The sequence below is a fragment of the Paroedura picta genome, chromosome 10, assembly GCF_049243985.1.
Source record: "Paroedura picta isolate Pp20150507F chromosome 10, Ppicta_v3.0, whole genome shotgun sequence".
NCBI lineage: Eukaryota > Metazoa > Chordata > Lepidosauria > Squamata > Gekkonidae > Paroedura > Paroedura picta.
In genome coordinates this window covers 77716371-77733545 of record NC_135378.1, presented here as the reverse complement: position 1 = coordinate 77733545, position 17175 = coordinate 77716371, and the positions used below count along the sequence as shown (strand labels likewise).

Here is a 17175-nt window from a genome sequence, read left to right as displayed (position 1 = left end):
AGCTGTGGGGAGGGGGCACTTTCTATGTAGCTAGGGTCAGAGGGGTGAGACAGCTGCCCTGAGTGGGTGTTAAGCGTTGAGTGGCACTTAAGCTATGAGATACACTCCTCCTCCAAGGCCTTACCAGAAATATTAAATGGAACAGATAGCAACAGGCAATAGGTACTAGACACTGTACTGTATAGACCAAAGTTCCCATCCATTTTCCAAAGCATCTTTCTGAAACGTGACTTGAGCTAGTTGTGAAAAAGGAATCAGAGTGTAATCTTGGCCTGTACCATGGCAGGCTGCAGATAGGGCATGGGGTGGGGGGCTCCTCTGTAAAAGAAAAGAAAAAACCCTGAAACCAATTGTTCAGCACAGAAAACGACCACCATTTGCTTATTCGGAATTCTTATATCCCGCCTTCTCCTCAGCATCAAGGTAGCTTGCGAAGCGACAAGTTGCAAGGATATAAACAACTAAACAATTAGCACAACCAAAACTACCCAACAGATTAAGAATGCAGCCAATGCTGCCAGACCAAAGCACTTTTGCATGCTCTCCTAAATATGAAGACACTCTTTGGCCTACCAGAGCAGCCTTTGCTTGATATGCTAGTTTTCTAGGTGCAGGGAACCGGGGGAGGGGTTTATGAGCTTTCAGTTACATGACCTCCCATCAGCAGCATGAAGAGGTACAGGCCAGATGCTGATTTCTAAGGTGACCACATTTTAACATTGGTAAAGCGGGACACCATTGACCAGGTGGGTTCTTGATTAAAAATTTCGTCTATATGGAGCAACAAAAAGTTTCATAGAATGCATAGAACGCAAAAATAGTACCGTAATATATATATTTTAATTTCAGCATAAGTACAATTTGCCAGGTACCCCCAGATGTCCCTTCAAAAGTGGGACAATCTGGTCACCTTACCCATGTCCCACTGTAAAAAAAAATGGCCACCAGAGCTTCAGTGTGACATCTCTTCTGGGGGAAACCAAGGAAGTGATACCAGTCCTTTCTAGGAATTGCTATAAACTCTATGGCTATACCCTTTCCAATGGTCATCCTTTCCCTGCAAACAAAAAAACCACCCCATGATTGTAATATTGTTATAAGTAACTGGAAAAATGACAGTACATGCTATATTTTTTAAAAACTTGCTATTTTCACCATGCCCTAAGTATAATTTCATAGCCGGCTCCTGTACCTCCTTAGAGGTCCAGGTGTTCATCTGCATGTCAATCAGTTCACGAATCCTGAAATCCCCCAGAAGCAGCAGGATCAGGATGCGCAATCAAGCCTCCTGTGGTCCACGGCACAATCACCGTGCACATTTTACAGCCTCTGCAGCTGCTCTGAGGTTTAAATGAATCCATCTCTTGTCCTCTGCTGGTATTTTGCAAAGATTACAGGGGTCAGCGTGAGCCTTGATGTATATCATGAAAATGGACAGGGCAATAAAACTCATTACCTTTTAATGTGCCTTGCAGGTGGCAAATGGCTGACCACAGGCCACATAAGGTGCCCAAAACTGATATCTTATAGTACAGCTGACTGTTAAACAGATGTGCAGCTGTGATCTTCAATCCATCAAGATAGCTCCTCTAGCAGGGCTTCCCAACCAGGGTTCCGGGAAACCCTGGGGTTACACAGCTGTTGTGCATGCAGCCCTGCCATGGACCAAGATTGAGGTCCGAGGCAGGATCGAGATTTGAAGCAACTGATTGGCTCATGGCTGGCTGTCTTCCCTGCAAGACTGGTCAGCTCATGGCAGGATCCTCTGTGGACCCAATCAGGTTAAACTGCCACATGTCCAATCACCCACAGCAGGAGGTGGATCTATTATCCTCTGTCTGTATCTACTGGAGGTTTGTTTTGGGGGTTTTCTAGTGTAGTTTTGTTACTCTCACCCTCCAAAAAAACTTAAGTCGTGTCTTGAAATCACAAGTATTTGTCTACTCGAATACCTTTACTTTTGACAGAGTTACATTTGATGATCCATGTTTAAGTGCCAAGATTTTTTGCAGAAAATAAATAGGATAAATGAATGTACAGACACACACAAGAAGTTTTCTTAGGCTGCATGCTTTTATTTGATTTCAGTTTCATTTCACATTGCCCCTTAGCAACAGCACAGTTTTCCCTCTGGGGCTCCTTTGAGGCCTTGATCTTAGAAGCTGGTCAGTATTCAGAAGGGAGACCACCAAGAAATGCCAGGGTTGTCCCAGAGGCAGGCAATGGCAAACCACCTCTGAATGCCTCTCACCTTGGAAACCCCACGGGGTCACCATAAGTCAGCTGTGCCTTGATGGCAAAAGAAAAAACAAACAAACAAAGCATCCATGTGGGAGCTCAGCTGCTACTGTGAATGTCCCTGGGGATTGCATGAGCCAATTGCAAGAAGAAGAAGAAGAAGAAGAAGAAGAAGAAGAAGAAGAAGAAGAAGAAGAAGAAGAAGAAGAAGAAGAAGAAGAAGAAGAAGAAGAAGAAGAGTTGGTTCTTATATGCCACTTTTCTATATGCCACTACCCAAAGGAGTCTCAAAGCGGCTTACAGTCACCCTCCCTTGCCTCTCCCCACAACAAACATCCTGTGGGGTGAGTGAAGCTGAGAGAGCCCTGATATTCCTGCTCAGTCAAGAACAGCTTTATCAGCACCATGGCAAGCCCAGGGTCACCCAGCTGGCTGTATGTGGGGGTGTGGGGAATCAAACCAGATCAAACCCGGCTCACCAGATTAGAAGTCCGCACTCCTAAGCACTACACCAAGCTTTCAATGGCAGCTCTCAATGGGGTCTGTACCCACAGCTATTAAGGCTAAGCTCAACAGGTATAAACAGAAATATTGCAGTGGTGGAATTTACAGGCCCCAGATGGAAATGCCCGTTCACACAACTAGTGACCTGCACAAAATCCCTACTCTGCCAGCAGCAACGCATGCTCCACCAATGACTGTGCAGGGCCCATAGACTGTCCGGTCTAGGGTTCGGTCTACTGATGGCAAACCAGTTTTGGTCAATTGATGGCAAACCGACCAGCAGGGAATTTATCAATTTGTGAATTCCTCCTCCTGTCCCCCTGGAAGGAAAAGCCCAGATCCTCCATGCCATTTGCCAACTTGATTGGGAAACACGTTAGGTGTAATTTGAACGCAGGCTTCTCGTTTGCCAAGGAAAACGATACAAATCTGTCAACTTCAGCACAATATTACCATCCAATATCCATTCCCAGCCTCATCTATATGCACGGTAGTCAACATTAAAATGTTATACTGCTCTTCCAACCAATTCAGTCGTGGAGTCATCTGGAGAGAAGAACTCGAAAATAATTTTGCGGGTTACTTGTTTTGCTGCAGACCCTTTGGAGAACATTCTGTACGTGCCCGAATATTTTCGGTACGCTCCCCTGCAGATGTTACGACTCCTGTCCTTGCCAATATGTGTCACTATTTGCTGAACTGGTGGCATTCAGGGTTCTTTTAAAGACCTTCAATGCTCCTCCCAGTTCAACCCGGACCAGGTGAACAAACCTGTATTATTTTTGACCATCTATTTCCCGGTTTCCCATCCGTTTCCAAAAGAGAACTTACATTGTTTTAAACAATGGTTTTGTCAAGAAGAGATTCCTTGAAGGGGTAACAAAAACCTCAGTGGCAAAGCACCATATTGGCCCATTATGCACGGCCACCTAAACGGCGATTTCGGGTCACATGGAAAATGCGGAGGGGGAAGACGCGATGCACACTGGTTATGCACGGGGCGGGGCGCGACGGCGGCAAAACCCAGAGTAACTGATTATGCACGCGACGATCCAGGCACCGCTTCTGGTTGCGCCCCGGTCACCCGGAAGCTGCGCTTTCTTCCGCGTTTCGCAAACGCGGCTTTTTCAGCGGCATGCACTGAAGCTGCGGCTGGTTGCAGCCGGCACCGTGCGTTATCGGTGATTTTAGTCGCCGCCATTCCACCCCGAATGTGCGCTAAAACCTCCGTGCATAACAGGTCATTGGCATGCCAAAGTTCCCAGGTTTGATCTCCAGCCATTTCTCCTTTATAACAAAAAGGGTCAGGTGATGGGAAAATCTGCCACCCGAGAGCCTCAGGAGGAACTGCCCAAGCAGGCAACATAGACCTGCACAGCTTCAACTGCTCTTTCCTATACAAAGTTTAAAGGTCATGGAGATGTCATTCTTTTTTTTTCTTTTTTTTAACATCTGATCAACCTCTGCATTTCATTTTGGAATGTTGGCAACGGAGCCCTTTATGTCTACACCAATTTAATACGCTGTCATGAAGCAGGGCAAAATTGTCAAGGGATGGATGCAGCCTCAGCTTTGCCCACAGAAGGTCCCAGGTTCAAGAGCAGCATCTCCCTCAGACCTGAGACCCTGCACGGCTACTGCCAGACTGAGCAAACAATGCCGAGGCTGATAACTTCTGTAGACTGTGGCTTCGTGTGATTCTAAGCACCAGTTTGCTTGCTACTTTAAATGTCGCACATCCCTTTCACCCGTGACAGCCATGGTTCTTCCCTCCCCCCCCCCCTGCGTAAATCTTGGTTTGCAGCAGTTTCCAGGCCAGCTATTTCAAGCGAAGGCTTTGCTTTTAAGCACGGAGCAATTCTAGATTTGCATAATCTGTGCTTGCCGCCGAATGAAGACAGATGCTCCGCTTCCATCCCCTGTCAGAGCAAGTGCCATCAAAACCATCTTCCATCAAGGCAACAGCATTACTCATCCTTTGCTGCAATTTCCCCGAGATAACGGCTTGGATCCCTACTTCTCCTGCTTATCGAAAGCGCCTCCGTTGTCAGAATAATGGGGAGGGGGTGTTGCTTGCTGATTCCCATCCTTCACTGCAGCCACCAAACTGCTCTGTGAGGGCAGCCCTAAGAGAACCGTGACTGGCTCAAGGTCACCCAAGTTGGTTGCCCGAGTGGGGGATCAAACCCGGTTCTCCAAATTTATCTGCCGCTGTTTAGCCGCTACACAGTGTTGGGTCTCTGACTTATGGCCATTCCATGGGGTGCTCAAGGCAAGAGACATACTGAGGTAGTTTACCATTTGCCTGCCTCTGCAGAGTGGCCCTGATATTCCTCGGAGGTCTCACATCCAAATACTAACCAGGGGGTTGGACTAGATGGCCTGTGTGGCCCCTTCCAACTCTATGTTTCTATGATTCTAACCAGGGCTGACCATCCTCAGTTTCAGGACAGCTTTAGGAACTTGACATTTTGACATTTATTTATTTGCAGTCATATAGACCAGTATAACCACTGGCACTACAAATCATAGAATCATAAAGTTGGAAGGGTCCTCCAAGGTCATCTAGTCCAACCCACTGCACAATGCAGGACATTCACAACTACCTGCCTACCCACAGTGACCCCAATTTCATGCCCCCCCTCCAAAAAACCTCCAGAATCCAGCCTGGCCTGGAGGGAATTCACCCACCATCCCACAGTGGTGACCAGCAATTCCCTGGGTATGCAAGGAAGAGCTACAAGAGGCAAACACTGGCACAACCATTCCTGCCCACCCACTCACATTCTGCCTAAGTCAAAAATACAAGACATTTCAGTTCAATAATGTACAACCTGTAGCTTAAGCGTACAGTTGAAAATTATCCAAAAAAGCATACCAGTAAAAAAAAATTAAGACATTAAAAATATATATATTTTTTAAATTCCTTGGATTCAAAATACTGCTGGACAATCTAAAACCTATATATAACAGGAGTGCTTATTTACCCTTCAAAGGTGCTGAGTCCCTTAATGCCAGCAAGGCAAAATTTGGCGATGGAAATAGTTATATGGCTTCCTCCATCATTTTGAAGCATCTTTATCTTTTCCCTTGATGGCAGGCCTGAATATTTCTCTAGACCAGGTCGTAGTAGTTTGCCTCGGATTGTATTATAAAAGGAGTAATAGAGGAAGAAATGCTCTCTAGTTCTTTTGGTATTAAAACATCATCTTGAATCTTTAGCACAATCCACAGGGCAGTGCTAGGGAAAGACAACGTTCTTACTGTTCTTAAAACCCTAGTCTCTTTCTTGTGTTTCTCAGACTTTTGTACTCCCAGGAACGGTACGAGAGTAATACAAGCAGAGCCTTCAGCAGAGGAGACAGTCAGTGAAAAACCGCCTCCCTTTCTCCCCAAACAGAGAAGTCAGTTCCTTGTCATTACTGCTGTTTCTCCCATGTAGCAACTGTTTTGGACGGAAGCCCTTGTGTTTCTTATACAGGCTGACAAGCCATGGTTCTATTTAGGTACGGATGGTGGAGGGAATCTAAATTCCTTATGACATTTCTCCATCCAATCCTGCGTAAATATTTATCCGTGCTGCCCAAGTGCAAATTGATATTTGGGACAGCGCTTCTGTCCTGTCCTTATGAGAGGTTAACGATGTTCCTGCAGCTTAGGGAGACTTGGGAGATCCAGGTGGGCATGTAAACAGCTATGCTTCCCAGCCATGTTCTGCACAATCACACCACTTCCAGGGCTTCTTGAAGGCTGAAGAATACTTCAGGGTGTTCTCCACGGTTAAAAAGTTGAGAAAGGCTGGTCTAGGGCTTGTTTTAGAACTGTACCTTCCCCCCCCCCCCATTCTCTAATGCAGGGGTAGTCAAACTGTAGCCCTCCAGATGTCCATGGACTACAATTCCCAGAAACCCCTGCCAGCATTCACTGACAGGGGCTTCTGGGAATTGTAGTTCATGGACATCTGGAGGGCCGCAGTTTGACTACCCCTACTCTAATGACTAGAGAATAGTCATTACAATCACTATTCTCTAATGACTTTTGAACGTTCAAGTCCTACAGTCCATTATGTGCACACTCTCCTTCATCTTTATTCTAATTTTATCCTGTAGTCTCTTTTTTTGTCAGATTTCCCTCAGTAGCTGTCTGCTTTATAACTTAAGCTTCTTATTGCATATAGAGGGAGGGGAGTTCTCATTCTGCTTTCTGTAAACCTCTGAGGAAACCGATCCGATTCATAATCCTCCAGTGATTTCACCCAGTTAAAGACATTAAGACATTATTGAGTAAGCACATATGAAGGATCTCTCATAGGTTTATTATCCCTGGTTAGAACAAGCTATATGACTGGAGAACCGGCATTGTGAAGCAAGTCTGAAGGGCATTCTAGAGTTTGGAATATTGTAGCAATGTCAAAACTATAAATTTATGATAATAATTTGAGAACAGAAGAAAACAACAAGGACAAGTTTATCAAAAATCATTCTATGATGATTGTGCACCCTCAGTTTAAGTTAATTCAAGTGTAGCCATGTTAACATAGAAAATATTGAGAAAATCTAGTTTAAAACCTTGAGGAAGGGCAAAGTATTATCCACTTTATCAGATGATAGTAAGATCATTAACAAGCTTGGGAAATCTAACAGAGGAATTTGAGGAGAGGTTGTGTATCAGTGGTAGAGCATCTCCTTGACATGCAGAAGGTCCCAGGTTCAAACCATGGCTTTTATAGCTCTAAGGACCAAGTGACGTGGAAGGGTCTATGCTAAGGATTCATGGCCAAAAATCATCTAGGAGAGGGGAGAATTGAGCAAAAGTGAGTGAAGAAGCTGTTTAGATCCAACCCATCCCCTTTGGTCTCCCTTCCACTTCAAGTTCACTCGGGTGGAAAGGGTGGTCTATAAATTCAAATAAATAAATAAATTACAGGGGGCGGGGCCAGAGTTATACCATCATACTCCGATCCAAAACACATGGGATTTTTAATGTAATACCCAAACTTTGTCCTTAGGCACTGGGCAATTTCGATAATTGTGAGGGACACAATTTCCCCCCTTGGAGTTATTGCGGTTTACATCTGGACTGGCATTGCTGGATAGCTTGAGGAAATTAGTGAGCTTCAGAGAGCCTTCGGTGTATACCTAGTCGTTATGAACAGCAGGGGCACAGGGAAGAGAAAACGAACTGCCGAAAGGACACAGTGGGTTCCCTCAGCAACATCACATTATCGACTTATTGCTGTCTGGTAATATGTAGACAAATGGAACGATCCCTTGTTCTGAGATAATGGAGGCCTTGGCTAGCCGTGCTGAGGTGGGTTTCTGGTGATTTGCCCACTAGATCATGCATAGCGTGTCATGGAAGGAGGAGGAGAGTCAGTCAACAACCTGAAAAGCATGAAGAGTGGCAGTTAACAGAGAAACCGCCACTTCCTGAACTCTATTCCGATGTACACAAAAAGCCTGCAAACAGCACAATCCCTGACTGTGTTAGAGTTGCCAGCTCTGGGTTAGGAAACACCTGGAGACTATGGGGGTGGAGCCAGAGGTGGGTGGGATCTGAGGCAGGGAGAGACCTAATGCTATGGAGCCCACCCTCCAAAAGAGCCATTTCCTCCAGGGGAATAGATCTCTTTAGTCTGGAGATGAGAGGATCCCTAGGTCCCACCTGGAGACTGGCACCCCTAGATGGTGTGCACAGACCCCACGCACACAAGGGTAGTTCAATGTACATAAACATGCTTAAAGAAAGTGGGATTATCTATTTTGGGTGCATTTCTATCCCTCACCTCTTCCAAGAAGATAATTTCAGAGTACCTGCAGTAGAAGAGGTGGATTCGAGTCCAGGTGGAGGGTCTAAGCTTCCGAGAGTCAAAGCTCCCACTGTCAGACACTGATGAAGGTAGCTTCGAATCTCGAAAGCTTGTACTTTGAGAATCTTGTTGACCATATCAAACTCTTTCCCTCTACTACGGCACTGAAGGCAGCATACTTGTTCTTCTCCATTTCCTCCTCACAACAGCCCCGTGACATTGGTTCAGCGGAGAACGGGAGACCTGCCCAGGGTTCAGCCAGTCAGTTTCATGGCACAATTGAACCTGGATCTCTCAGATCCAACACTCTAACCCAGCCTTTTTCAACCATGGAGGAACCCCTGAGATAATTTCTCAGACTTCGAGGAGCCCCGGAAGTGATGTCAGCAGGTCACACACACACCCTGTCATGCCCCCGGAAGTGACATCACTACTCATACCCGTTGCTCTGCTTTTGTTCCCCCTCCACCCACCTTTACTACTACTATGGCAGTTCTGCCTCACATAGTCCAGAAAGAAGAGTAGGAGCTGAGAAGACAGATCCTAACCACCCCACTTCAGAACTCCCATGGACCTGCAGGGATCCTTGAGCCCTGGTTGGGAATCCCTGCTCTAACCACTCCATTATACTAGCTCTCAGAAAGGAACTTAAGTCTCTATCACACATGCCATTTCACGCCTGAAGAACATATGGCCCAACAAGCCAACTGCAGCGCAAGTGTAGTGGCCTGCTACATATATAAGAACGCTCCTAATTTTGCTGTCTCAGGCAGACAAAGTCAAACCATAGGTTTTCCAAGCCCCAGATCGGAATGCCCTGTGTGGCTGATGTCAAATCACAATTAGGTAGGTCTCATATTAAATTAATCCGGTGAACCACTGAAATCCATAGCTGCTGGGGTGCAGACAACGTAGAGCCGCCCACCTGGACCCTTGGAAAAGCGGCCTAAAATACATAAATATGTGAAGCTGCCTTAGACCGAATCAGGCAGTATGTCTACCAAGGTCAGTGCTGTCTACTCAGACTGTCAGTGGTGCTTCGGAGTCTCAGAATCAGGTCTTTCACACCACCTACTGCCTGACCCTTTCTCGACTGGAGATTCCAGGGATTGAACCCAGGACTGAGCAGATTTACTACTGTCCCACAATGACTCTCATAAGAGTAAAACTCAGCAAACCTCAGAGATTCACACTGGGAGTTCTAACCAAGCAAGTGAAATTAGTTTTCTTTCTGCTGTGATTCAGAAGCGACCCTGGAAGATACTATAGAGAGTGGCCACAAGAGCGATGTAAATAAAACAGACTTGGTTCTTTAGTTTTGCCCCTGCTCAGAGACCGGCTGATGGCAGAAATAGCTGCAAGGATGGGAAAATTACACCTGCAGAAATGTGTGCTCCCCAAGTGCTATATTTCACGGTGCCACATCATGATCAGAAATATTTCTGCATCCCAGCAAGCAGGATATGAAGCATAAGAGCATAAATGTGAAATATGTCCACACTTTCTCTATTCCTTGATAGCATCAGCAACACTGGAGAAGGAGGCTTTATCAAATGGAAGGAAGGATTTGTCAAATAATTACGTATCAACTTTTTCTTTTTATCGCTCTACAACTCAAAGACCGAAATAGGTCCAACAATAATTCCTGCTTCAGGGTTTGTATTTCAAGCTCTTTTTCTTTTCTTTTTGTCAGTACGCGGCTTGTATCCTGTCCTGCATGTCTACCTACCATGAACACATTCATTCTATTCATTCATTCAGAAAATGTAGATCCCAGCTGACCAGAGACTTGCTCAAGGCAGCTCACAACATAAAAACAATACAATAAAACCATAAAAACAACACTATAAAAACTATCAATTACAAGCCACATAAAAACAAGCAAGCCATAAATATATACTTGTTGTGATTCACAATGATAATAAAGATGGTGACTAGAAAGCAAACAAAAAGAGATATTTTTTTCCTTCTTTCTGTTTTTTGTGCTTCTATTATACAAGTGGAGCCGATGGCAGGTGTCAGCAGCCACGGCGAGATTTGAACCATACCCCTTTCAGGAGCTGGACTGGAACTTGACCCATGGTATGCCCCTAGAAAACCATAGGCTGGTTCTCTGCCCTACTCCACCTCTTCCTACCGTTGTGATTGGTCACTGCTGTTTATATAAACCTGGTCAATCCACTATCTGCTTGTAGCACACACTCAACTCCTTATTTCTTCCTGTGAATTCCTTCGTTGCTTTTTAAGAAGCCTTGATGTTAGTTGAGAAGTCATGTCCGACCCATCGCGACCCCATGGACAATGATCCTCCAGGCCTTCCTGTCTTCTACCATTCCCTGGAGCCCATTTAAGTTTGCACCAACTGCTTCAGTGACTCCATCCAGCCACCTCATTCTCTGTCGTCCCCTTCTTCTTTTGCCCTCGATTGCTCCCAGCATTAGGCTCTTCTCCAAGGAGTCCTTCCTTCTCATGAGGTGGCCAAAGTATTTGAGTTTCATCTTCAGGATCTGGCCTTCTAAGGAGCAGTCCAGGCTGATCTCCTCTAGGACTGACTGGTTTGTTCGCCTTGCAGTCCAAGGGACTCGCAAGAGTCTTCTCCAGCCTTAGTTGCTTTTTTTCTTGCTCCTGCGAGTCATTCTGCTGTCTGCTCTCTTTCATTGCCTGGACGGCCTTTCTGTTTCTCTGGCCTAGGATACCACTTCTCCTCTTGATCAGATGCCCCCTGGAAAGACCTGAACCTGCGAAGAGCCATGGTTACCTCACAGATACTTGGAGCTGCCTTATACTGAATCAGGCCACTGGTGTACTACAATCAGTATTGTCTACTCAGACTGGAAGCAGCTCTTATTGGCCTCATAGAGACCTTTCCAGTCACGTACTTTCCAATTTTTTTAACTGGAGACATCGAGGATTGAACTTGGGGCCTTCTGAATGCCAAGCAGGTGCTCTGCCACTGAGCCACCGGCTCTCCCAGGACCCAGAAGGACCTGTGCCCCCAGGGAAGTACAGAACCCAACAGAGTGGAGAACAGAGATGAAAATCCTTTCAATAGTACACTACAAAATCTTTGTGGGTCTCTGCGCCCCATACAAAGTTGCTCTACAGGGGTAGTCAAACTGTGGCCCTCCAGATGTCCATGGACTACAATTCCCACGAGCCCCTGCCAGCAAATGCTGGCAGGGGCTCATGGGAATTGTAGTCCATGGACATCTGGAGGGCCGCAGTTTGACTACCCCTACTCTATAACATAGTAAATCCAACTTCAGCTATGAATCTTCAGACAGACAGCACTTCAGGAAGCTACCCAGCTGACCCTGCTTGGAATAGAAGCAAATTGCTCTAAGAATACATTTCCCTTAACCGCCTAGTGCATGTGATACTTGGAGCCATCTCATAATCGCCGGGTTATTTTAGAATTCCGTCCCATGCCAGCTGTCATAGACAAAATCTGCATAAAAACCTTCCATGAAGAAAGACTTCTAACTAATGTTATTATGGCTAGCCTGTGCATTAAAGGATCAAGCCAAAAGATTTGCGGATTTACCATTTCTAATACTTGGTAGGCATGACTCAGGGCTTTCCTGCATGGGTTTGTTGGTTGTTTCTGGCCCCAGACTGCTTCAGTTTATCCCAATCCTGCACATATTTCTGGGCCTTTTGCATTTATTTAGGGTTCCCTCCCCCACCCCATTTCTTTTCCAGTTTGTTTGAGACCATTTTTATCCAATTCTGAGTTGCCTTTATCCTGATCCGTAATGTTTTGGTTGGTCTTCTTCATTCCCCTCCACACACACTCCCCCCCCCACCTCCAAATCTCCAGTTCATTGTTTGATGATCAGACTTCCCTGGTCAAACCACTACCTCTTCCCCCCACCCCCATCCCAGAAGACTTCTATAGTTTCTTTTCCTTTTCTGTTCCTAAATGGTGCTATAATGTTGACATATCCCTGGAGCATCGTAACAATAGGCTTAGCAGATCATATGCTAGTCCCAGTTTTCTTTTCCGTTTAAAAGTAAGGCTCTCTCTAGCTTCATTTTTATTGGGGGTTTTAGGCATTGGGATTTTATGTATTGGGGTTTTTTATTGTGAGCCGCCACGAGCCCTTGTGGGAGCAGCGGGATAGAAATGTAAAGATAAATAAATAAATAAATAAATAAATAAATAAATAAACAAACAAACAAATAAATAAATAAATAAACCTTTCACTGACATACACCTTTTCCCTTATATCTCTGTGAGGGAAGGGGACAGGGTCTTACTTTAAACAAAAATGAAAGCTGGGGGTTTAGAGCAGGGGTAGTCAACCTGTGGTCCTCCAGTTGTCCATGGACTACAATTCCCATGAGCCCCTGCCAGTGTTTGCTGGCAGGGGCTCATGGGAATTGTAGTCCATGGACATCTGGAGGACCACAGGTTGACTACCCCTGGTTTAGAGAACCTCCCTTGCCTTTTGTTACAAAGCTCCAGGGATAGCTTGATATTTCTGTGCCCTTTTTCAAAAGGGGTGGGTGGATGCTGGGATGCCACTGATGAAGCCACCAGTGGTGACCACACCCTCCCTAGAAAGTCATTATTTGGGGTATGTGGAGAAGAGAATAACCTAACTACACAAGTGTAAAAGATGTGCAGGGAGGAAAGACTTAAGGAGCACTGTGCCCAAACCAATTCCAATGCATGTGAAATGACAAACAAGAAAATCAGGAGTGAGTCAAGCATGTGGGAAAATCCATTGTTTTAAAAATGTTGCTAACCTCTTGAGAGCCCTGAAGAAGATGTGTGCTGTTCACACACACACACACACACACACACACACACACACAACTTTCATCAAGTATAATTTGAGTCCAAAGGCCAACGAAGGTTTATTCAAGGTGTGAGCTCCCGTGTGCATACATACTTCCTCCGACGTGGAACTGGGGTCATCAAGGTGGGCAGGTAGTTGTGAATTTCCTGCATTCTGCAAGGGTTGGACTAGATGATCCTCGAGGTCCCTTCCAACTCGATGATTCTAAGTTTGCCTAGGAAAGGAGCTTCCAAGCTGAAAAGCCACCACAAAAAAGAACCACTCTCCCAACAGGCCCCAGGCCGATATCTTAAGACCAAGCACACTGCAGGCAAGTCTTCTAAACATGGAATCAGATGCCCCTGTTTTTCCAGGGTGAGCTGCAGCAAGTACGGTACAGCTATCTGTTTATTAAAATTTACATTTATAACCTGCCCCTTCATGGGCCTGTCATCCAGCATCCAGAATCCAGCAGCACATTTCAAAAGCACGATCCTGATATTTACAATTGAGGTCTTTTGCTAGTCCTCCTAGGAAGCTCTCTCTTCAGCATGGGATGAACAGACCGATAAAAACCACGCTCGCTATAGCTGCAGAACGCCAACTGCAGCCGTAACAGCATTCAAATGATAATCCTGTATAAACATCTGCACTTGGGTGGAGTTTTTAAAGACCCCAGGACCCCCACTCGCTTGACACTCAGCCGCAGTGCTGCTTTCGGCTAGAAACAAGATGAGCTTGCAGAGAACCCTTTTTTTTCCTAACCGCACCAGCTGCCACAATTAGCACATGGCGTCTACTGCCATTCCAGCAGCACTGCGTCTGATCCCCTTCCAAATGAGGAAAAAATTACAGGAGTGGAGAAGAAAGCAGCTGTTCGCTATTCCTTGGCAGGGAAACTACATCGCTAGCGCTAAAGTGTGAAAAATCAAGGAGGGCCATCCAGTTTGGGGAGACTCGCCAGGGGTAGTCACAAACTGTGGCCCTCCAGATGTCCATGGACTACAATTCCCAGGAGCCCCTGCCAGCAAATGCTGGCAGGGGCTCCTGGGAATTGTAGTCCATGGACATCTGGAGGGCCGCAGTTTGACTACCCCTGGTTAAGCAAATCTGAAGCTAGCTTAGAGGACCCTGGTCAGCAAGGCGGATTTCACAAGGGGTACTGATTTGCAAGGAGCAACATTTCAGAAATCAGGGGAGTATTTGGCAAAGAAGGATCCTGTTGACCAGAGAGATTGGTGGGAGTGAGCGGATGCTGTTTTGCAAATGAAAGATCCCAATTCAGAACGCCACGGTTCAGAGGCAATCCAGCAACCCAGAGATTTTGATAACCTGTCCCATATGGTATCCATACATTGTACTGAAAAGTCAGAGTTTATTTTTCTTGTCTTTTATTTTTTTTTAAGTGAAGAAGAATGAATGGCCACCTCAATTGGGAAACCTTGCATTTTTAGACAGCTTCAAAGAGATGCCGGTGGAAACTTATTACCTGGCAGGTCTGGGGTGTTTTTAGAACACCGAGAGAAGGAATTTATTGGGTTTGCTTGGGCAGCTGCAGAGGTGACTGCCACCAACTGAGTGTAAATTCCATGTGCCTGCTAGCTAGAATCTGCAGTTCTGGGACTATTTATGAGGGGCTAGTCAGATGACCATAGGGCTGGCAGCTCTGGGTAGGGAAATGCCTGGAGATTCTGGGGGTGGAGCGGGAGTGGGAGGTATTTGGGGCAGGGAGGGGCCTCAGTGGAGTAGAATGATATGGAGTCCATTCTCCAAAGCAGCCCTTTTCTCCAGGGGAACTAATCTCTGTTGCCTGGAGCGGAGCTATAATTCTAGGTCCCACCTGGAGGCCGACATCCCTAGATGGCCAACAAATGGTGGGAATACACAGAAATACGTTGCCCTGTCCCGCCTCTGTTGCCTCATCAGCACCCTCACCTGCTCCTTTCTCAGCTCCCCTGCTGTCCTACTTGCTGCCAATCTCTCTCTCTCTCTTTTTTTTCCTGCAACATCACCATGTGAGGGAACAGTGTCCTCGTGGCACCCGCTGCTGGTAACAACAGCATTATTCTAAAGCAGGGGTAGTCAAACTGTGGCCCTCCAGATGTCCATGGACTACAATTCCCAGGAGCCCCTGCATTCGCTGGCAAGGGCTCCTGGGAATTGTAGTCCATGGACATCTGGAGGGCCGCAGTTTGATTACCCCTGTTCTAAAGAATCCAAAAAGTAGGGCCTGCCCCTTCTGCCGCCCCCCCCCCCAAATCACCCATGACCACTGTATTTCTGTCTTCACAGCCCTCTTCCTTACACAGATGCTAGACATGCAAATAGATCTGAGCTGATGCTCAATAATGGAAGGAACAGGCATTTGAACAGGTTTGCATGAGCGGAAAGATGGAAGTTTCACTAAACACAGTCTGTGACTTTCCTTCCTCCGCCCCTTTGAGACTGCCCAGCTTCTGCTTTCATGAGCAAACTATTTCAAGAGGAGGAGCTGGGCAGAGGGAGCCAGACTCGCAAAGAACACAAGAAGAGCCCCGCCGGATTAGGCCAGTGGTCCATGGAGTCCAGCGTCCCGCCCCACGCACTGGCTGACCAGTTCCTCCAACGAAAAAGCATAGAGGCCGAGGCCTTCTGAAGTTGCTTCTTGGACTTTATGCCCTTTGAACGTATCTTATTTCTCCTCCTCAGCACTGGGCCACATTGGTGTCTCGCAGATTGCATGCCCCGTTAAGGATATACAGAGGAAGGGCTCCCCAAACGCACACAAAAGGGTACGTCGTACTTACCAAACTATTCCCTGAGCCCCAGAGCCGATCGGCTTCAAGTTCTGGTAGCGCTTGAGAACTGTGAAGGTCGAGTCGCCCACTTCCACGCTGTAGAACTGGTTGTCCACTTTGCTTTTACTCATATTGTAATATTTGGCAATGTACGACACATCCACTTGTTTCCCAAATCCCTGTGGCAAGCACAAAACAAAGGGGCAAGGAGAGAAAGAAAACAGGCACGTCAGCTATCAGGATGACAACAGAACGAAGCAGACATCAAGGCAGCTGAGCATGAGCCAGGCTGCCATTTCATGCCCATCGTCAGAGAATTTAATGTCGACGGCTGGCTCTCAGCGACTGGCGCATTATCTTTCTCCACCTAGAAACGGACTCGAACCCAATTTCGGCCCTTCAGATCAGTCCAACTCCTCCGAAGATAGGGACGATGAAATGTGCTCCTGTTTCATTTGTTTTTGCATTCATTTATATTTCAAGCTCCGGCTTTGCCTGGCTGGTTTTGCAGATTTGTTTGCAGAATGCCAAACAAATGTTTGCCATTACTCATGTACCTTATACAAACTCGATGTGCCGTTTAATGGCATTTGTATGCACGAGGCAGGCAGGCCTTGTTTGCTCTGCTTACCTTTCAGCAACCAATACGGGGTGCAAGGGAACAGAAAATGGCATGCAAATAAACAATCACGGGTTCAGTTTGCGCAAGACAAGGAGAGGAATCAAAATATGAATATCCTCATCAGATCAGCAGGGATAAGAAACCTGAAATCTTCTTCTGCTAAGAAATATCCAGAGTCTGGACTGTATAGTATCGAGGCCACTAAATGTCCTCTTAGTTAAGACAGTTTGCGCATTAAGAAAGCAGAATTCAACAGCAGAACAAAGCTGGTGGTTTTCTTAGAGGCTTGTTTATGTATTAAAAGTACCATGTGGTTGGGGAATAGCCCTTCATCCGGGCTACCCGTTCCACATAATATATTTTGGTAAGGGATTGGAGGAGGAGTGTGTCTCATGGCTTAAGTGCCACTCAGCACTGAACACCCACACAGGGTGGCTGTCC

The 17175-nt window shown here is 46.2% G+C and overlaps 1 protein-coding gene across 6 annotated transcripts in view; it reads right to left on the bottom strand.

Moving 5' to 3' along the window:
• The window catches only part of MAPK10 (mitogen-activated protein kinase 10), a 216222-nt gene that overhangs the window by 70690 nt on the left and 128357 nt on the right, over positions 1 to 17175 (bottom strand). For all 6 annotated transcript variants that reach the window (XM_077300996.1, XM_077301000.1, XM_077300999.1 and 3 more), the window contains one exon: positions 16122 to 16291. In XM_077300996.1, the coding sequence (XP_077157111.1) occupies positions 16122 to 16291 (170 nt within the window). The remainder of the gene's footprint in view (positions 1 to 16121; positions 16292 to 17175) is intronic.